General features: G+C 45.3%; 1 protein-coding gene across 1 annotated transcript; it reads right to left on the minus strand.

Annotated features, from left to right (window-relative positions):
- Positions 1-5,722: 5,722 nt before the first annotated feature.
- Positions 5,723-20,842, minus strand: LOC144733221 (E3 ubiquitin/ISG15 ligase TRIM25-like). The gene is made up of 6 exons (XM_078615016.1): positions 20,285-20,842; positions 19,743-19,838; positions 14,055-14,288; positions 13,169-13,191; positions 12,741-12,844; positions 5,723-6,426 (listed from the first exon to the last, which is right to left on the minus strand). The coding sequence occupies exons 1-6, from the start codon at positions 20,840-20,842 to the stop codon at positions 5,879-5,881; spliced, it is 1,563 nt and encodes a 520-aa protein (XP_078471142.1). The 3' UTR covers positions 5,723-5,878.
- Between the last annotated feature and the right edge of the window lie 1,643 nt (positions 20,843-22,485).

The following is a 22,485-nucleotide window of genomic DNA, read 5'->3' on the forward strand; positions in this document are numbered from 1 at the left end:
TGACTTTACCGAAAGAACCAAGAAGATGAATCCCTGCAGTCACGAAAGCTTTAAATCGAAAGTTACAGTGATTTTATCATACTGACTTACATTAATTTGTCTTGCAATGACCCACGGAGAGAGAAACCATTATCAACCACAGGGGTGATTCTATTCCATTATTTCACAATGTTACGACTTAAACTTTACCATATTCAGTCGATTCAATAACAGTTACAGTGATTTTATAATGCTGTATCTTGCTTTGTATGTTTATGTTTTAAAGTAAAAGTTAATGCAAAATTGTTGCTACCCCCCCCACACACTGAGTGAGTGGTACATTCCGAACAGCCCAACAGCTACGGTGAGCAATGTGGATCAAAGCAGCTGCCGGTAAGGCGATTTATTATCACAGATATTAATTTGGCATCTTTGCACTGACGTACTGTACATCAGAATCGGAATATTTATACTGCAGGAGGAATCCGATGACCTGTAAAGCTCTTTGTAACAGATGTCCAGTAGGGGCACGGGGTAAGAACGTTACAACAACAAACAGTACACAAACATGATAGTAGCGCAAGTACAAGGAAAGTTAACACATCACCATAACACACCTAACTGTATTCTTAGTTTTTTCGGTAAAGTCACGTAGGTAAAAATTCTAAATAAAAATTAATAAAAGTAAAATAAAAATTAAATAAAAATCACGACGTTTCGGAGGCAACACAAGCTTCCGTCTTGCCTCCGAAACGTCGTGATTTTTATTTTATTTTACTTTTATTACTTATAATTTTTTACCTACGTGACTTTACCGAAAAAACCTAAGAATATGAATCCTTGCAGTCACGAAAGCTTCAAATCTAGAACACCTAACAGTAGTTTAACACGTAAAGCTTTCGCGACCAATATCCATTATACAGTTTTATCGGGGGTTGACCATCTAACCCAGACAACCTGCATTATGGACATCTACAGTATATATATAAAAGTTAGTAGTTCCCTGCGTCTTGTTGACATGCGGGCGATTGCCACAAAGTGCTTTGCTTTATCCACCGCTTTCTTTGTTGTCGGAGTGCAGCGACGACTTCGCCTTGGCTCCGTGTCGCCATGGACTGCGTCTGTAGCGCGTTGTGGCGAACGGCGTGCGAGTGGTGCAGCTTGTTGACGCACAGCAGCTGCTGCTGTTGTTGTTGTTGTACAACCAGAACCGGCCCTAGACCTTTGGGGGCCCTAAGCAAAATTTGGTTGGAGGCCCCTTTGATGTATGATTTTTTACACCCACTAGCTAGCAGTGACTTTAGGGGACCCTCTGCTGGCCACGGGGCCCTTTGCAATTGCAAGGGTCGCTTAGTGGCTGGGCCGGCTCTGTGTACAACATTAATGGTTGACGCCTCATCAATGTCTCTTTCAATTCACTTCGCGCGATTTATCGCCGATGTGACTTTTATTTGACGATATCATTCTTGATTTGACGCTTTCGTGACTGCAGCAATCCATACTCTTTGGTTGTTTCGGTGAAAAATATCTCCGTGACTTTACCGAAAGAACCGAGGAGTTTACTTCTCATCATTTTCTCACAATAACCTCGCCTTAAAGCTTTCGTGACTTCTTGGTCAGGTCTGTCTCCTCGACAGACCTGTTCTCCACCTGAGGACGGCTGCCTGCGTTGTGGCTGAAACGTCGTGAGAATTATTTTATTCTCTTTTATTTGTATTATTTCCATTCTACGTGACTTTACCGAAAGAACCAAAGAGTTTACTTCTCATCATTTTCTCACAATAACCTCGCCGTTGACTGTTTACAGCTCAGATCTAGCACATGGTGTGGGCATGCAGAGCTGTCAACCCCTTGTCAGCGCCCTACTTTGTTACGGACCAATCCAGACGTGATCGGTCACCCCGCGTCCCTTATAAATCTCAGCCAACATTACTTAGCACGAGGTTACAAACCTCACGAGACACTCCGTGGAAATGTGCTCAGGTGGTCAAGGTCACAGACACGAGCTTCGTATCGCACGCAGCTGTCTAGACGCACCGTGAGACACGTTACACGGTCGGCTTTGACCACTTCCAGACGGGAGCCAGGTCCACTCGCTACGCTCTCAGTGGGAGCTGCGCTCGCCACGACTCTGTGGCTTCTCACCGATAGCCGCTCGCTGTGGCTGAGAGACGCTGTCCCTGGGGCGCACACGGCGGCGACGAACCAAGACACGAATCGACTCTCACCTGCGTAGACAGGAGCGTTGCATTCACACCGCGGGGTTGGGGTTTACGGGTCGCGATTTTTACAAAACCCACAGTGGCCAGGCAAACGGTGATGGTTTGTCCCTTGGACTGATGTCGCGAGGCTTTGTGGGTTTCTGCACCAAACCGTACCTTGTAAAAAAATATTATTAAAGGTTAAAAAAAAAGTATGTCGTCTCTATCATTGACATGTATTTGTTCTGTTTTAGCATAACTGTTTAAAATTGTCTTTAAAAATAGTAACCATTAATATTGTTAATTTTTTGACAAATCATCTCACTTCACGTGTAAATGAGTGGGGGATCAGGTGGGAAGGTCGGAGGGTGATCGTGTGGGTGGTTGAGCAGGTGTGTGTGTAGGTGGAGATTGGTCTTGAAGTGGTTAGTGCACTGTGCTATGAACCTGCCGATCCAAGTTAAATTCCCACTCATGACCACCAACACCAATGATCATTGTCTGAACCGGTCATGGGCCTCCCTTAGGTCGATTCAGCCTCAAATGAGTACCTGGTGCGGAGTATAAATATCACCACTCGGGAGACAAAGGCGGCCGGGCTTTGTGCTGGCCGCCCACCAACTCGTGTGCCATGCCGGCCTTCATAGATGCTCGCTAACAGGACTTGCCCAACAGTATGTTCAGGCTATACGGGGGATCTTTGCCTTTGTGCGGGTGGGTGAGTGAGCGGGTGTGCAGGTGATCAGGTGGGAGAGAAATCAGACGGAAATGGGCGCTTTAAAAAGAATGAGGTTGGCAGGTGGGAGGGTGGCAGGATGGGCAGGTGTATGGCCGAGCAGGTGTGAGTGAGGGCAGGTGGGAGGGAGGGTCTCTGTAGACGGCTGAGGGGGTATTAGGTTCGGGAGTAGCAGGTGTCGGGGAGGAGAGTGTTGGGTGCAGGTGAGTGGGTGGTGGTCATCATTACGATGTGTAGTCATTATCATCATCGTGCTCTTCATCATCATCTATCAGTCAGGATCCATTCATCATCATAGCTCATGATGACGAGGAACAAGCAAACTGACAGAGTGCAGCAAAAAATAACACGAGATGCGCCATGGAATGTGGCCCAAGGCTACAGACAGCACTTACCTGTGAAGGCGTAAGCTGTAGATTTACAAACTGTGCCAGGGTTTAATATCCGTTAATGACATCTAAACAAACAAAACAACAGCAACCATCCCAAAAAAATACATGTTTACACAAGTCAGTCTCAGCTATGAGAGAGTCACATTCACAGCCTAGATGACAATCTTGACAATAGATTTTCAGATTTTATTTTTTATTCACCCAGAACACATTGACCCTTGACCCACAATACAATGTGATTACAATTCACAGGTAACCCAGAACACAATCAAGTCTATGTATATTTATGCGATCTAACCCAAAAAACCTTTATCATTGATAATATTGGTCGCGAAAGCCTACGTGTTAAAGTCGATTTGTTTAACCAGGTGAGAACTCAAGAGACCAGGATGAGTCTCGGTTGCAAGAGTAATGATGATGCTGGTTCTGTTGCTGATGATGATTCTGTTACTGCTGATAATGATTCTATTATTATTGATGTTACTGGTTCTACCCCTGATGCTGATGATGATTATGATGGAGCTACTGCTGTTGATGCTGTTGCCCCTGTTACTAATTCTTCTGCTGATGATACTTCTGCTTCTGCTGATGATCGAGTCGAGTTGAATTTTAATTTAACGAGGTGAGAACTCAGGAGACCAGGATGAGTCTCATTGACAAGAGTCACCTGGGTCACAAAAATGAAAAAAGCAAAACAAGCCAAACCCATGCCAGCAATGAAGCAAATCTAAATCTCACCCACAGCCCAGAACACAATGCGATTAGCGTTCACACAAGTACACAACTGGTACGATATAATCAATGCGTTACAAATAATCTACGCGTTGCTAGACACCCTGAGACTCGAGGTTGGGTTCACACCGGATTGGTGTCTCACGTTAAGGAGGGACGCCGTTGTGGCTAGGATATGTTAACTCCCTCGCCTGGTATGCAAGAGGTCATTGGTTGGATTCCGACCCTGACAGTTGCTGGAAATTTGGAGTTTGTGTTGTCTCTATCCCTGTAATAACACACAGTGTCTTTGTGTTAATGCGTGTTGAGACAATGTTAGTCGTGTCGTATTGTAAGGTAGATCCTCACTCTAGATATATATCAGGCGCTTAATAACTTTAACCCACTTCAAAGTCAAAACGCAGTTTCTATTGTCATCAGAAGCGTTATCCCATGAATTGAAGGTTGTGGCTTCAGGCCCAAGTCTTAGAGCAGATAAATAAAATATTAATCAAAACAAATCTTTACGAATATTGGTGGTGAAAGACCTCCTACTACTACTAGGTATTAAAATGGCTTATATCTCTCTCTATGCCCTGTAAAATAAAACTAGTTTGGGTGGGGAGAGTAGGGGGTCACTCGACCCCAGGTTATAACAACAATGTTCTGGCCCAGCGACACTCGGCACACACCACGAGTAGTCCCCCCCTAGTGATGCCATCCCATTCCCACCCCGGGTTAATCGCCCAACGAGCGAGTGACTGCGAGGGGGACGGCGCGCGTCACCCCGCAGCGTCACGTGACGCGTGTTCCCAGCACGCCCGCGGTGGAGCTCCGCCCTCTCGGCGTTGAGCGCCACGCGGCGCGCGGTGCTAGGGACGATGACGTCAGAGAGAAGCTTGGCTCCCACCGCCCTCCCCCACCAGTGCGCTAACCACTGCACCACCACTCCACTCCACACTACCCACATGCCCCTCTATACACTAAAGACAAAGATACGCCGTGTAGCCTTCACAGACTGTAGGGGCAAGTGCTGTTTGCTAGTAGCACCTATGAAGGCCGACACTGTGGCACACAAGGGGGTCGGTGACCAGCATCACGCCCGACCCGCCTTTGTCTCCCCAGTGGCGATGTTTACACATCGCAGCAGGTACTCATTTGAGGCTCAGTCGACCTAGGGGAGAGCCTGGACCGATTCCGATAATCGTCACTGGTGTTGGTGAACCGGTCATGGGCCTCCCCTAGGTCGACTCAGCCTGAAAAATGAGTTCCTGGTACGGTGTGTAAACATCACCACTGGGGAGACAAAGGCGGCCGGGCGTGGTGTTAGCCACCCACCCCCTAGTGTGCTGTGCCGGCCTTCATAGTGGCCGTCCATAAATGACGTCACGCGATTTTTGACCCCCCCCCCCCTTCGTCACACGGCGTCAGAAAAAGTCAGACCCCCCCCTCAAATATGACGTCACAAAGCTCTGCCCCCCCCCCAAGAAAATAAAACATGCTTCAAATCGCTTTAAACTATTGTCATTGTAGTGAATATTTAATGTGGCGCTGCACTCTGATGTTGTAGGAGAAAACATTTATAAAAAAAGTACATTTAATTAAGTAGAACGTGTTGTCGAAATGTATTTAAATTTGCGCATTTTGACGTGACGTCACATTTCTCAACCCCCCCCCCCATCGTCACAAATATTTGCCCCCCCCCCAGGTGCGTGACGTCATTTATGGACGGCCCCATAGGTGCTCGCTAACAGCACTTGCCCCAACAGCCTGTGAAGGCTACACGGGGGATCTGTGTCTTTGTGTGCGTGAGTCTGTGCGTTGTGCCCGTTTCTCTGCGCTGCTCACACTCCGTGCTCTCAGCACGCACGACTCAGATCCAGAATCCTCACTGAGTTACCATCATCACCCCACACACTCAGTGCGGGGTAGAGCGGTTGACTAAACGAGTGGTGGACGGAGTGCAGCAGCTCCATGGAGTCAGCGCGGTAGAACGACAGCAGCCCCGCCTCCCAGTGCAGGTGACACCCGACTCTCCGGGGAGGATCCCTCACCGGCACTGAGGTCCAGACACCACCATGCCACACTGAGCAGCTGTTGTTATGTTTACATAAAACCCAGGATGAGTCGTTCCTTCCCAGCTCGCACTCGCTACCACCCCCTTTCCGTGCGATCGTCCCGTACGCGACTCCAACCTCACAGAACCCCGCACCCCCCACGTCCACCTCCCAGTAGTGCTGACCCGACGAGAAGCTCTCGGAGCACAGGGCTTGTTGCCAGACATCAAAGCGGTGCGGGTGATCGGGGCGACCCTGGGAGACAGCGGTCAGCGTCACCGTCCTGAGGTCCGAGGAAATCTGGAGGTAGTTGTGGGCCGAGTTTGTGTCCACAGTCGGTGAGCGTCCGTTTGCAGTAACGATAATCACAGTAGCCGTGTAACAACAGCACCACTATAACAACAGCACTCGTGCACTAACACGCACGTACACTGCAATAGAGCAATTCATAATGAGCATTGTTATACACCGTTGTAATGCGTAGCGATCGGTGTGATGACATGTAACGGGCACTTTGTCAATCCACTGCTGGATGAGGGCCTCCCCACACCGTGCAGGTTGCGGGGATATTTGACCATACTTCACCACGCCGGTCACCGCGCGTTGGCGAAGGCAGGCGGCGCAGCTGGCGAGAGCACAGAAGTACAGTACAGCGGTGCGTTTGTTTGCCCCGTCATCTACATTTTTAAAAGTCCCGCTTCAGTTCAATATTCACTGTGTAGTAGATGTAAAACATGTGATGATACCATCAAAATGTGAACTGCTCTATCTATTCTAATGCAAGGATGAGAACTTAACAGATATGAATTGCTTCCAACATGTATTTATTTAAACAAATTTATTGAAATAGAACGATCAAACATAGAGCAATTGTTAAGTTAAATAAATAAAGTAATATTAATAACAAACAAATAAACAACTCCAATAAGAAAGTAATAGGACTTTTCAAATCGCAAAAAAATCGCAGCCTTTGCGATTTGCTAATCGCATTGTCTCAAATTGCGACTTCGATTTGAAATCGATTCATCATTCAGCCCCACTGTGCGGAAGTGTCCGTGGGAGGCAGTGGATCACAGCAGCAGCAGCAGCGTGGATATCAACACCGCCGCAGCGTCTCTGTGTGTGTACAACAAACACAAACATCTCTCGCGTGTCACCTTTCACAGACTGTAGGGGCAAGTGGTGTTGGTAAGCACCTGTGAAGGCCGGCACGGCAAACGAGATGGGTGTGATAGTGTAGTGATGTACACTCGTGTGTGTGTGTGTGTGATAGTGTAGTGATGTACACTCGTGTGTGTGTGTGTGATAGTGTAGTGATGTACACTCGTGTGTGTTTGTGTGATAGTGTAGTGATGTACACTCGTGTGTGTGTGTGTGATAGTGTAGTGATGTACACTCGTGTGTGTGTGTGTGATAGTGTAGTGATGTACACTCGTGTGTGTGTGTGTGATAGTGTAGTGATGTACACTCGTGTGTGTGTGTGTGATAGTGTAGTAATGTACACTCTTGTGTGTGTGTGATAGTGTAGTGATGTACACTAGTGTGTGTGTGTTAGTGTAGTGATGTACACTCGTGTGTGTGTGATAGTGTAGTGATGTACACTCGTGTGTGTGTGATAGTGTAGTGATGTACACTCGTGTGTGTGTGATAGTGTAGTGATGTACACTCGTGTGTGTGTGTGTGATAGTGTAGTGATGTACACTGTGTGTGTGATAGTGTAGTGATGTACACTCGTGTGTGTGTGATAGTGTAGTGATGAACACTCGTGTGTGTGTGATAGTGTAGTGATGTGCACTGTGTGTGTGTGTGATAGTGTAGTGATGTACACTCGTGTGTGTGTGATAGTGTAGTGATGTACACTCGTGTGTGTGTGTGTGATAGTGTAGTGGTGTACACTCGTGTGTGTGTGTGTGATAGTGTAGTGGTGTACACTCGTGTGTGTGTGATAGTGTAGTGATGTACACTGTGTGTGTGTGATAGTGTAGTGATGAACACTCGTGTGTGTGTGTGTGTGTGATAGTGTAGTGATGTACACTGTGTGTGTGTGATAGTGTAGTGATGTACACTGTGTGTGTGTGATAGTGTAGTGATGTACACTGTGTGTGTGTGATAGTGTAGTGATGTACACTCGTGTGTGTGTGATAGTGTAGTGATGTACACTCGTGTGTGTGTGTGATAGTGTAGTGATGTACACTCGTGTGTGTGATAGTGTAGTGATGTACACTCGTGTGTGTGATAGTGTAGTGATGTACACTCGTGTGTGTGTGTGTGATAGTGTTGTGATGTACACTCGTGTGTGTGTGATAGTGTAGTTATGTACACTGTGTGTGTGATAGTGTAGTGATGTACACTCGTGTGTGTGTGATAGTGTAGTGATGTACACTGTGTGTGTGTGATAGTGTAGTGATGTACACTCGTGTGTGTGTGTGATAGTGTAGTGATGTACACTCGTGTGTGTGTGTGATAGTGTAGTGATGTACACTCGTGTGTGTGTGTGATAGTGTAGTGATGTACACTCGTGTGTGTGTGTGATAGTGTAGTGATGTACACTCGTGTGTGTGTGATAATGTAGTGATGTACACTCGTGTGTGTGTGTGTGTGTGATAGTGTAGTGATGTACACTCGTGTGTGTGATAGTGTAGTGATGTACACTCGTGTGTGTGATAGTGTAGTGATGTACACTCGTGTGTGTGATAGTGTAATGATGTACACTGTGTGTGTTATGGTGTAGTGATGTACACTGTGTGTGTGTGATAGTGTAGTGATGTACACTGTGTGTGTGATAGTGTAGTGATGTACACTCGTGTGTGTGTGTGATAGTGTAGTGATGTACACTCGTGTGTGTGTGTGATAGTGTAGTGATGTACACTGTGTGTGTGATAGTGTAGTGATGTACACTTGTGTGTGTGTGTGATAGTGTAGTGATGTACACTCGTGTGTGTGTGATAGTGTAGTGATGTACACTCGTGTGTGTGTGTGATAGTGTAGTGATGTACACTCGTGTGTGTGTGTGATAGTGTAGTGATGTACACTCGTGTGTGTGTGTGTGTGTGATAGTGTAGTGATGTACACTCGTGAGTGTGTGATAGTGTAGTGATGTACACTCGTGTGTGTGTGTGTGAGTGTAGTGATGTACACTCGTGTGTGTGTGTGTGATAGTGTAGTGATGTACACTCGTGTGTGTGTGTGATAGTGTAGTGATGTACACTCGTGTGTGTGTGTGTGATAGTGTAGTGATGTACACTCGTGTGTGTGTGATAGTGTAGTGATGTACACTCGTGTGTGTGTGAGTGTAGTGATGTTCACTCGTGAGTGTGTGTGATAGTGTAGTGATGCACACTCGTGTGTGTGTGTGTGAGATAGTGTAGTGATGTACACTCGTGTGTGTGTGTGATAGTGTAGTGATGTACACTCGTGTGTGTGTGTGTGATAGTGTAGTGATGTACACTCGTGTGTGTGTGAGTGTAGTGATGTACACTCGTGAGTGTGTGTGATAGTGTAGTGATGCACACTCGTGTGTGTGTGTGTGTGAGATAGTGTAGTGATGTACACTCGTGTGTGTGTGATAGTGTAGTGATGTACACTCGTGTGTGTGTTTGTAATAGTGTAGTGATGTACACTCGTGTGAGTGTGTGTGATAGTGTAGTGATGTACACTGTGTGTGTGTGTGATAGTGTCGTGATGTACACTGTGTGTGTGTGTGATAGTGTAGTGATGTACTGTACACTCGTATGTATGTGTGTGTGTGTGTGATAGTGTAGTGATGTACACTCGTGTGTGTGATAGTGTAGTGATGTACACTCGTGTATGTGTGTGATAGTGTAGTGATGTACACTCGTGTGTGTGTGTGTGATAGTGTAGTGATGTACTCTCGTGTGTGTGTGATAGTGTAGTGATGTACACTCGTGTGTGTGTGTGATAGTGTAGAGATGTACACTCTGTGTGTGTGTGATAGTGTAGTGATGTACACTGTGTGTGTGTGTGATAGTGTAGTGATGTACTGTACACTCGTATGTGTGTGTGTGTGATAGTGTAGTGATGTACACTCGTGTGTGTGATAGTGTAGTGATGTACACTCGTGTGTGTGTGTGATAGTGTAGTGATGTACACTCGTGTGTGTGTGATAGTGTAGTGATGTACACTCGTGTGTTTGTGTGTGATCGTGTAGTGATGTACACTCTGTGTGTGTGATAGTGTAGTGATGTACACTATGTGTGTGTGATAGTGTAGTGATGTACACTCGTGTGTGTGAGATAGTGTAGTGATGTACACTCGTGTGTGTGTGTGTGTGATAGTGTAGTGATGTACACTTGTGTGTGTGATAGTGTAGTGATGTACACTTGTGTGTGTGATGGTGTAGTGATGTACACTCGTGTGTGCATTTATTTGAATTTATGTATGCATTTTAGTAATACGTTAAGTCTAATTCTTATTTTATACAACCCCATTAATGTATATTATGCCATATTAAATATAATTTCTTATACTCTGGAACGGATTATTTTCTCTTCCTTTATTTCTTATAGGAAAAATTAGTTTGGTATACGTCATTTTTGGTATAAGTCCTTCCTTCTGGAACGAATTAACGACGCATACCGAGGTACCACTGTAAACTGAACTGGTGGGCTTAAGGGTCCTGTATTTATACTACTTTTTTTATTACTGGAAAGTTCTTGAATGTTCTAGAAGTTACTACAAGTTACTACTCAGCACTGAATCTATCTGGAATTCCCATTGAAAATTTGTAAATTTCAAAATATCACTGTCCTGGTCACAAAAGCAAAGTTTGTGGTAATAGCTATTTTGTGTACATTTGAGGCATAAGCAATTCTAAAATAACACTTACTACCCAGGGACAATTTTTATTTATTACACAGTGTAATGAATCTTAATAATATCAGCCACAGCCTGTTTGTGTCAAAGACTCAGTGCCGTTGATGCTGAGAACTTCAGACTTTAACACAGAACCCTAAGAATCCTAACTGTGTCTGAGTCTGTATCACGCTGCCTCAAGCACTAAAAATGAATCCTAAGAATATCAGCCATAGTGTCTCTGTGTAAAACACTCACGCAGAATAGCAACAGCATCCTCACTCAATTATACACACGTGTAGGGTTAATATAGCTCATGTAATACTCCTTTACACTCGTGTGTGTGCTGTATGTGAGCTTAGAGGTATTGCAATACATGGGCAATAGCAATGTATCTGTTTGCACAGTGATACACGTGGTCAGCCACAGCGATAGCCCAGTCTGGCTCTGTGAGCCTCAGGTATTAGCATTGAACCCCAATAATCCTTAAGATGCCTTAGTAGGGATATAGCAGCCTCAAGCACATTATGAATGAACAATGAGAATCCTTAGGCTGCCTTAGTCTGGATATGAGCCTACATCATTAACAATGAAATCCTGCGCATCACTACGGTGATGTAGTCTGGCTCGAGTCTGATGATGACATCCATTACAGAGAAGACTTATACTCGTAGTTTCATCTGCTAGAATTGTTACTTTGGCCAACAGCATCCTTACTGGATAATGCACGCGTGTAATATCAATGGAGCTTATGTAATAGTGAAATACACTCGTGTGTGTGTGCTATATATTATTGTCTATTGAATACATTACAGTCGTAATGTTGATGTTTGCACGTGCGGTGTAGTGATAGACAAGGTGGACCAAGATTATGCCTTAGTCTCGCTCTGTGAGCCTCAGCCATGAACTGGGGAACATAAGAATCCTAAAAATGCCTTAGTTTGACTGAGCATCAAGCTGTTGACATGAAGCCTAAAAATCTTCAACGTGTCTTAGTCTGGATGTATAATCCTTGGGCATTATCAATCAACCCTAAGTTTAAATAATCCATAAGAGGTTTTTTCGTGGTTAGATCGCGTAAATATATAAATGTGTCGTTAAAACCCGCCACCACCCGACACAGACAACTAGTAAGGGTTGTCACGTAAACAGAACGTGCCAATTCGTCACTAGTACAGCACGCCGGTGTGTTGGAGAGCCAAGCCACAACATTATTGAAATTTATATTGATGTAGTTATAAAATCTATTTCACCATATGAATTCTGCAGGCCGATTTTGTGTCCGCAGTGCTGATGGTTACAGAACGTACCTGGTACTCGTTTAAGCCAAGGGTTCATCTCGGAGAGGGTCAGAATTGGTTCTGAATCCACTCACCATTGATGACAGCCATGGCCGTGAGTCACGTGTAGGTGACCATGTTTGTAGCTCAGTGCTCAGAGCATCCCATCATCATTGCACATCCATACTCACTCTCGCTCATGTAGACATTCGCACACAAACAGACAAACAGGCTGGAGGGGCAAGTATTGTTAGCGAGTGGCACTTTAAGGCCGGTATGGCACACGAGGGGGTGGGTGGCCAGCACCACGTCAGGCCGCCTTTGTCTCCCTAGTGGCGGTTTTAACACACTACACCAGGTAGTCATATGAGGCTGAGTCGAGCTAGGGGAGGACCATGACCGGTTTAGAAAATCGTCACTGGTGTGGGCTGTGAACGGGAATGGAATTTGTGTCGCTAGGTTCATATTGTAGCATGCTAACCCCTATGCCACCGCTCCGCAACATACACACAAGACACAATTACACGTACAATAACAGACATGCACACTTGTCAAGAGTCCGTGGAACTCACACATGAATGCCAGCAGGTTGACCACAGCTCCCTGCAGGGCGCTGATCGTGGCGATGTCTTCTTCGTCGAGAAATGAGGGTGGAGCTCCCTTTTGAGCGTCTCTCCTGTGAGACCAGAACCAGCAGTGACACACACAGCCCGTGTCTTACACAGCATCATTACACACAGCATCATCATTCACAGCATCATCACGCACGGCATCATCACACACGGCAACATTGCGCACAGCATCACAGCACACAACCCTTGTCTTACACAGCATCATTTCACACAGCATCATGCCACACATCATCACACAACATAACACAACATCATCACACAGCATGATCATCATACATCATCATCATCACACATTATCATCACACAGCCCATATTCCACACAAGGCGTCACTCCGTGTGTTTATTTGTGCGAGTTCATGAGTCCATACCGGTTTGTCTCTTCCAGGTGAACCTGCAGGAGTCAGACACAGGGGGCGCGAGTCAGTTCACCTCCAGCCACGTTAACCACACGATGATTGGTAGACGCGATGAGCTGGGCTGCGCTAACCATTTGCATATCCCAGTGTCGTTGGTTGTAATCAAGACAAAGCCATGGACTCGTTATGACTCAATTATTCTCATCAGCAAGGTGTGGCCTCTAAAATTGTTGCCACTTGGTGTCCGATATTATGGCAAGGTGTCTGTGGCACTTGACATCGAGTTGCAGTGATTGTGAACCAACATTTAAAATAATGATCCACTGCGAGAGTGAATTACACCTAGAGTGTTACGTTGCCAAAGTCCATAGTTTAGCAGGGTTAACATTTGTTGAGGCAGGCAATTTCGGGATTGGTTTAAACTTTCTAAGACTCATAAGATGTCAGTGCTGAAATATAACTCCTTCTGGCTTTCCTGATGTTAAAATCCCTTTCCGTTATCAGCATTACTAATGCTTGGTATACATTTGGTAAAATGTATCATTTCAATTTAGTGTCAAGTGGCCTCAATCTGATGTAAATTAGAGGTTGATGAGGTTACAATTTTTTATGCCAATGCCTGCATAGATTACCAACCAATTAACTCAAGGGATTTGTGTGTTAATCGTATATTTATTCTTTTGAAATTCAGCGGTAGTTCATATTTTTATTACAATATACAAATCCAAGTTGGTGAACTTGACTCTACATTTACTTTCAGAACCCATGGGCTATATGTTGTCTTGACAATGGAAGTGGCGTTATCTTGTGTTTTGTGTTGCAACGCATCTGCCAAGTTTACAAACGCAACGAATATACGTGAACTGGGGCACTCGCCATGGCTCCGTGAGTGCTCTACCTGCAGGAACGTGAGCGAGTCCCTCTCCTCCTGCAGAGCGCGCAGGCGCGTGGCTGCTGCCTGGAGCTCGCTGATCTCACGCTCGTAATGAGCGATGTTCTCCTCGATCTGGGACAGCAGCTCGTGCCCCTTCACATCCACGTGATCCAGAGCCGCCCTCTCGTCCTCATCCAGCATCATCCTCATGCGGGTGAACTCGCCTGAGATGCCAGCCTTGGTCTGGAGCATGGAATCCTGCAAAGGGCGTGTGATGGATTCTATAAATTAATATTCCATGCTGCTAAGACCAAAGTCACATTGTTTTCCAGTTTCTCGAAACCTATTTTTCCCTGCTGCCACATTATGTCTTTGGACTCGCATCTCATTGAACAGGTCGATAACTTCAGGTATCTAGGTGCTATCTTGCCCGTCACATTGATAACATCGCCAGTAAGATTTAATAAACAAAATCCTCTATATAAATAGACATTGTCTCACCTCGGCTCCATCTTCATGTAGTCCAAGCTGCCATCCTCCCCATCGTTGACTCCTGTGAAATCATTGACCGCCTAGCCTCTTGTTCCATTATACCACCTGGCTGCCCACTTTGACCTTGATGCCTCCATATCAACACATTATTGCAACCTCTGTATCACCTCCAATTTATCTCCCCTGGATATGTTTAGAGACCACCACAGGGCTGTCTTCATCCTAATATTCCTTTAAAACAAATCCGCCAAGTATGTAAGGACCTCCTAACTCTGCAAATTCCCAGTCGCAACCTCAATAAGTACCTCCCTGTTCTCTGTAAAATTACCAGAAATTAAAACTAGGTTTTGTGACGCGTCCTTCCACGCTGCTGTTACTACCCCACGTTACTGGCGTGTCCTTGCCTCAGCCTAGGCTGGGCTCCCTCCCCTGCTTCCAACACGATTAGAGGGCTGCGTAATGATTGAGATATGAACCAGTGCTGGACTCTACCTTCACAAACCTGCACTGACCCACGCAACTAAGTATGGCCAACTAGCCTCAATGATCAACACGATGTTGTGGAACCTTCGTCCAGAAGTGTATTGGTGAGGATCTGTAAATTATTTACCAAAACAGATAGGCACATGTTCTTGGTTCTTTCGGTAAAGATAAGCACATGATTCACCTTCTGCATAGATTCATCATTAAACTATTTTGTACACAATCTATTTGCCCCATGGCCTTTTGGGACTGAATTATTTTATCAGTACTGGCAGACCTCGCTAAACGCTCAGTATGCTTCCTGAAGTGAGTGCTTATCGAATCAGCGCAAAAATGGGTCATTATACTGTTGTATATATCAGGATGTGTTCCCGTCAGCGTTATTGCTTTCGGATGACCAATATATGAGGGCTTCATTGGCGTATAGGTAAAAGCACCAAAAATACAGATGGTAAACATTTAATGAATAAAAAATAATTATAATAACCATATTAAGTATGACATGCTGTGCATAATACTGTACTCCTGCTACCATGGCAGCAGTGGGAGACGAGGGTGGAGCAGCTGCTGCACTCCCAGTCTGGGGTCATTCTCAGAGAAGAGCTCCAGGACCTCTGTGAACTTAGCAGTGCCCTCAGTCTACATTTCTGTGACGAGGTATCTTTTAGATGGAGCCTGGAACTCTATCCTGGTCGAGTGAGTTCTCACCTCGCTAACATAAAAAAAATGGATTGTTTTAATTTTTTTTTAATAAAAATCGTGATAATAGAATCTTGGGGGGTGGGGTCTGGTTGGCTCAGCGTGCGTCACTCTCATTGGCTGAGCGAATGATTAGGGGTGGGTACGTTTCCTAAGCCAGCACTGCTGCGTGTTCCCACTCGTAAGGGCTTTATACGAGACTAGCTGTACCTGGTGAAACATTCACTGATCTAGCAGATCTTAATTAAACATTCACGCATTTTTGTTACTCATATTTTTCAACAAAGATTGATATAAATACACAATTGCCATATTCTGGGTTTTTTTCCGACACTAGATTAAGTGAATCACACGATATGACTCTTGATCGAGCTAGATATAATTGTATACTCTTTGGTTTTTTCGGTAAAGTCACGTAGGTAAAAAATAAAATAAAAATAAATTAAATCACGACGTTTCGGAGGCAACACAAGCTTCCGTCTTCAGGTGGCAACGTCACAGCAAAATTACTGTATCACTTCACTTGATACAGTAATTTTGCTGTGACGGTGCCACCTGAAGACGGAAGCTTGTGTTGCCTCTGAAACATCGTGATTTAATTTATTTTTATTTAATTTTTTACCTACGTGACTTTACCGAAAAAAACCAAAGAGTATGGACCCTTTCAGTCACGAAAACTTCAAATCTAGAAAAGATATAATTGTCCTTGACTAAAAACAGACTTAGGTAAGTTAATGCATTTTTCATCAAACGTTTGACATTGTGACTTATTGATTGTAAATAGAAAAAGCCAATCGTATGGGGAATTGTTAGCGTATGAAACTGAATGTTAAATTAATATCTAATAGAATAAGTACCCTGTCGGAGGTTGCTCCATCGATAATTTTTGCTTCGATTATGCAAGTTTGTATTTGAGTAAAAGTAAGTCTTGTACCATTAAGTAGTCCTCACAATGACATTAGGTTTCTAAGGAGCATGATAACGGCTCCTACTTTAAGTTTCAGTTCATGAGAAGGCATTCCGGTTGGAGTAATACTTTAACAATTCTTCCGGGATTGCAAGTTGATCAGCAGTATCATCACTCACAATAGTATCCACGCACTAGAAAAGCACTCAGCTCCATTGTTGAGATAAAAAAAAGTCTGCATTTGTAACATTCAGTATTGCGCTTCATTTAAGCTGTTCAGGAGTAATCGTAGAAAAGTAAATGTCACCGTATAGTTGCGCAAATGTATCTTGATTTTCTCGATAGCAGTGTGAGTGTAATGTTGCTGTATCGTCTGTTTTTCCATCAACATCGTCCAGGAGCTATTCCACAAGTTCCGTTTCACTTTCCAGAGCTCGCAAATTCTGTTTCAGCTTCAGCACCTGTAATTCTCCCCAGAAACGATGCTTCTTTATACAAGAGGCCGTGATCCACGTAAAGTAACCAGTAGGACTTGCCTCCAAATTGTTTACATTTAACTGTTCGATAACCCAATAAGCTATCAACAGCCTGGCATACGTGTGTGCTTCATCCCAGACAATTAGTTTCGATTGGAATATATTTGTGGCTTCGTGTTTAGCTTTATATTGCAAGTCAATGTTGCAGTTATTTTCAAAGGGATTTTAGAGACTGAATGAGCAGATCAGCCTCCAGCTAATAGTTTTGCTGGTATTCCTGTTGACGTAACTGGTGTTGCTATATCCCCTTTACCTCTAATAGTAGAGTGACATAGTGCTGACTCTTGTACAGCAGCTGCAACTGTAGGTGGGCCATTAGCACACACGCCGTTGAGCATATATGCATGTGTGACGGTAGGGTGGAGGAACTGGGGCAAGGGTCACGGTAGACCTCGTGGGGAAGCCCCAAGAACCCTCTGGTGGGTTCGAGAAGGGAGGCGTGGCTAGGGCGGAGCCAAGCCGCGCTGATGGGAATATAAGCAGCAGAGAGCGAGAGCTCCAGGCTGCCGGTTCTGGGAGTGGACTCGTCTCTTCGTCGTCGCTACCGCCTTCACCTGGGCATTGCGCGGCCGGACAGTAGTTTGCTGTCTTGATCGACGCCATCGGTGCAATGCGGCAGGGTCGTGTCTGGGCTGGGTCGTGCGGCAGCATGGTCGTGAGAGAGGGAGCCAGAGTTGGTGGCGTGCACACAACACCAATAAAAGGGGAGGATGGTGCCTCCTGCGACTACCCCGTCTCTGACTGAGTGTGTGCGACGCACGCCACCCGCACACACACACAAGCTTCCAACAAGAAGGAAGAAGAGACCTATGACACTACACTTCGAAAGAGTGATAGATGCCATTCAGGACAATAGCACGGGTAATATATATATATGCAAGGAGACAGAATAAAGATTCGTGGACGACATAGATCTAATGGAAAATAAGATGCATAGTCCTGCAGGAAAGTGTTCATACGCTCAATAAGTTAGGAAAGGATGCAAGACTGAGGATTAACGTGGAAAAGAAAAGGCAAAGACAATAGTGTTCTGAAGGGATACATTCAGAAAGAAGCAATAATACAAAGCAGCAAGATTGTGAATATAAAGGAACTTGTATTCCTCGGGACATCTATTGACATGGGACAATGACTACACTAAAGATGCAATAAGAGCGAGAATCGCAAAGGCAAAATGATTAATGGCAGGATTTAATAACATCTGGAGAAGCAAGAAAATCAGCTACAAGAACAAACTGAACATCATAAGAACATGTGTGTTCAATACAGCTTTGTATGCTTGCGAGACTTGGACATTAAGAAATACTGACAGACATAAGATATTGGTACTCGAAATGTATTGCTATAGAAGGATACTGCATCTAAGCAATAAGGAAACTGGCACTACACATATGTAGTATGGAAAACAACAGGCAAATGAAAACTATTTTGTTGTTCAGAAATATGGAAGGAACCGGAAAGAGAGTTAGACCTCACAGAGAATGGATTGACATTAAAGATTGGTACCAGAAAGATGTGGCACTACTAGAGCATATTGACAAGACACAGTGCTCTGGTGGGATCATCCAATGCGTCAGCCCTGCAATGTGTCCACAGAGCCAGATCCTTCTGGCTGTGACTGCTTCAGACAGCAACTGTCATGCTGTTCATCGATGGACTCCGGTATTTGAGATACATTCGCAGAGTGAATGTGAAGTCTCCGTCGCAAGCAACACTGGTCAAAGGCGTCCAGTTCTCTATATGAGGATACGCCCTATTCTAGGACATATATTTAGTTAGAATGTAAATCCATGCAGTTGATAACAAATAGGCTCAAACCCATTCCTTGCAGAAATGTTAAAAGTATACGCAATTGCATCATTATCGGATGCCTTATACCAGGAGTGGGGAACATGTTTTCTGCCAAGGGCCATTGGACATTTATAACATCATTCGCCGGCCATGCAAAAGTATCAACTTAAAGATTATCCCGTTATATTTGGTCAAAACATTTAATTAACTCACCCCTAATGTGATGGCTGCAACTGCCAAATGATTTCGCGAGTTTTATGCGGCCCGCGGGCCGGACGTTCCCCACCCTGCCTTATATGCACAACACCAAGATTCAGTCATTAATACATCACAATGAATGCAAACTGAAATGCAAGTAAAACAAGTATTAACATTCCATTACGTATGAATTGTCTATTGTATACTTGGGTGTGTGATGAAACAGTTTTCCCTGCGTTCCCTGTCATATATCAAGTCAACTCTTGTGTTCTAGAATTAAAGAGCTAAGATTTTCTATGAAATTTTATCACAATCTTTACTTCTTTTAAGTGTTAGTTTTTAATCCAATGCACTTTTATATTATCAAACCCATAGAAAGTAATTCAATTCATCCCATATACAGCTTTGCAGTGGTACTAAAAATAAACTTGTTTGTTATAAACGTTGCATTTTAAAATCCACATTCAAGCAGCAATATAAATAATGTATTGCTATTTCCAATGATACTGAAGGCTCACTTGAATCTACGGAGTTGTCCTCATAGAGACAGTCACAGACTTTACGCAGGGTGGAGGCCACGAGATTACCAGAGCCCACAGGTCGTACCTGCACGTCTTTGCGAGTGGCCTTCATCTGTCCCACAGATGCCTCCGCTTTCTTCCTCTTCTCATCCACCGCTCGCGTCTCTTCTCCGACTCTACTCTGTAAAAGACGAAGTCACCAGAGGAGACTCCACTCCTTGAGCGGCTCCCTCTCAGCCCCACTCCACACAGAGCCCTCCACAGTGACAGCTCTATAATTGCCCACCAGAAGAGTGCCAAGGAAGTCAGCCTGGACTGACTTAACAGTCTGCAAGCAAGAAGGCACAGTGAAGAGAGAATAATAACTTCCTCATGTTTTCTTTAATGCCATGTGGAAGTTGCGAATTTGTCAGCTCGTGTCCAGGTGTTGTAGAGGCCACAGCAGGGGACAGGGACATGATCGTTCAACACAATGGCTCTTCACTTCACGAGCAACGGCTCACTCAAAAAGCCTCGACCCACCCTCCTCCTCCCTGCACTCAAACTCCTGTCCCTTCCTTTCCCTGCCAACACCGAATGGCTACCTTGAACTGAAGCGATCCCATTCTCACACCGTGAGGTACTCACCTTCCGTGTCTCATGCTCATCCTCCAGTGTGACGGCATCATGCCCTCTATGTTCTCCGATAATGGTACAGGTCATGCACACCAGGCTCGCGTCCTGCTTGCAGTAGAATTTGAGCTCCTCTTTGTGCTTCTTGCATCTTCTTTCCTCCAGGCTGACAATGGGAGCCACCAGGACGTGGTCCATCAACTTGGGGTTTTTCAGATGAGGCTTCAGGTGGGTCTCACACAGGGACATCTCACACCTGAGGCAGGTCTTCACTGCAGGAGTCTCCCCATCATCACAGGTGTCACAGAAGACAACCGCAGCCATCCTCTCTCCAACTCTGAGCTGCTCCACCAGGTTGGCGAGCGCCACGTTCCTCTTCAACTGGGGTCGCTCAGGGAAGGCCGCTCGGCACTGCGGGCAGCTGAAGCTGCTCGCTCTCTCCCAGATACCGTCCAGACACCGGAGGCAGAACGAGTGTCCGCAGCTCAGCGTGGAGGGACAGTCAAACGTGCCCAGGCAGATGGGGCAGCTCAGCTCACTGTCGACACAATCACTGGGAGACGCGCTCGCCATGGCCCATGGCTTCACTCGGACTCAGTCGCTCGCCGCGGCTCACAGAGGAGCGATCGCAGAAGCAGCAGCTCACACAGCGGAGACGAATAAGGAAATGAACTGACTTCACCTGCAGTGAAGTTATAAATACTTCGCCCTGGAATGTTCCACACGGCGGCTGGGCTCACCTGTGTAGACGTGGCGGTACAGTCACGCACTGTGTGAGCTAAAACTGATTTTTGTGTTTAGTTTGTTGTCCTTCCCCTGCACTTCTGATTAGCACAGTTGGTGTGGAAGAACTTCAACATACATACATAGCTTTGACCGGTCTCAATTGATATATTTGTACAAACAAAATCCAGCAGCAGCAACCCGGGACACAGCGATAATGGTTTGTCCCACAGGCTGATTGACGGGCAAGGGTCAGGCTGTGTGCATTTCACTATGGAACCGCACCTTGTGCAAACATTCTGATGTAAAGGTTAACTTGTTTTTTCCCCATCTGTGTCTTTATTAATTGTTTTCTTGCAAGGCCTGTTTGTTTAAGCTTCACAGTCTGTAATCGTCTTCCACCTTTATCAACTAATATTTAACTACTGGCTTCATGCATCCTCTGTTCATCTGTCAATTATTTTTTTGTTTATTTATTCCTATGACACCGTTTTATTCTGAGTGGACAGCGGTTGTATGTATGTTGAACTTTTTTTTCACCGTACGTAGTCAACCGTGCTAAACGAAGGTGTGTGGGTGAGTGTGTAGGTGGTGATTGGTTTAGTGTGTGGGTAAGCGGTTGGGTGAGTGGGTGAGTGGGTGTGTGGGTGAGTATGTATGTTGAACTTATGTCGTAGCGTACGTAGCCACTCGTGCTAATCGAAGGTGCGGGTGAGTGGGTGGTGGAGTTTGAATGAGTAAGGGGGGGGGGTTATTTGGTGAGAGGGGAGACAGATGAGCAGGAGGATGGCGTGAGGGTGGGCGAGCAGGCGGTGAGAGAGGGCTGGAGGAAGGGTGGCTGGGAGGGGCGTGCGGTTGAGTGGTTGGGTTACTGGGTGGGTGGCCTCACGCATTACCACAGCGAACAGCCCCTGGCTAAACAAACATCGTGGTTCATTTAAGCTTATTATCTGTATGACTTTCACCGTCTATTTTCCTATTATGCGTAAAAAAATCAAGGATTTAAATCTTCATAACCTAAACCATATATATTCATCACCTATTGTTAATGTTAAGATTTGACATCCTGGAATCGCTGAGTTTGGACGATTCTATAAACCTATTTTTATTTTACCAGGTAAGGCCCACGGAGGTTTATAGCTCTTTTCAGAAGCGACCTGGCCACAATTGATAGCTCAACGACGTAGCTTATTACGTGGACAGTTCTAGCAGCCAAACACTCTAAACGCATGTTTCTAGGTGTGGAGGGAAAAATTGGAGGACCGGAGACAAATTCACGCGACTACGGGGAGAGAGACAAATACATGTACAGACGTCAGGGTCGGGATCGAACCCACGACCTCCTGTATACCAGGCGAGGTAGTTAACATCTTCCAGCTACCGCAGCGAGATGTAAAAAAAGCACAGAGCAGCGACAACGAACAAGGAAACGAGCTGACTTCACCTGCAGCTAAATTATAAATACCGCGAGACGCGCCCTGGAATGTTGCACG

The sequence above is a fragment of the Lampetra planeri genome, chromosome 45, assembly GCF_965212315.1.
Source record: "Lampetra planeri chromosome 45, kcLamPlan1.2.h2, whole genome shotgun sequence".
Classification (NCBI taxonomy): Eukaryota; Metazoa; Chordata; class Hyperoartia; order Petromyzontiformes; family Petromyzontidae; genus Lampetra; species Lampetra planeri.

Excerpts from the sequence above, each read along its gene's own strand:
- LOC144733221 (XM_078615016.1), bottom strand. The coding sequence starts at position 20,842 with ATGGCGAGCGCGTCTCCCAGTGATTGTGTCGACAGTGAGCTGAGCTGC. Across the intron at positions 19,839-20,284 it reads ATGAGCATGAGACACGGAAG|AGTAGAGTCGGAGAAGAGAC; the intron begins GTGAGTACCTCA and ends CGTCTTTTACAG. Across the intron at positions 14,289-19,742 it reads CCACTCGCAAAGACGTGCAG|GATTCCATGCTCCAGACCAA; the intron begins GTACGACCTGTG and ends CGCCCTTTGCAG.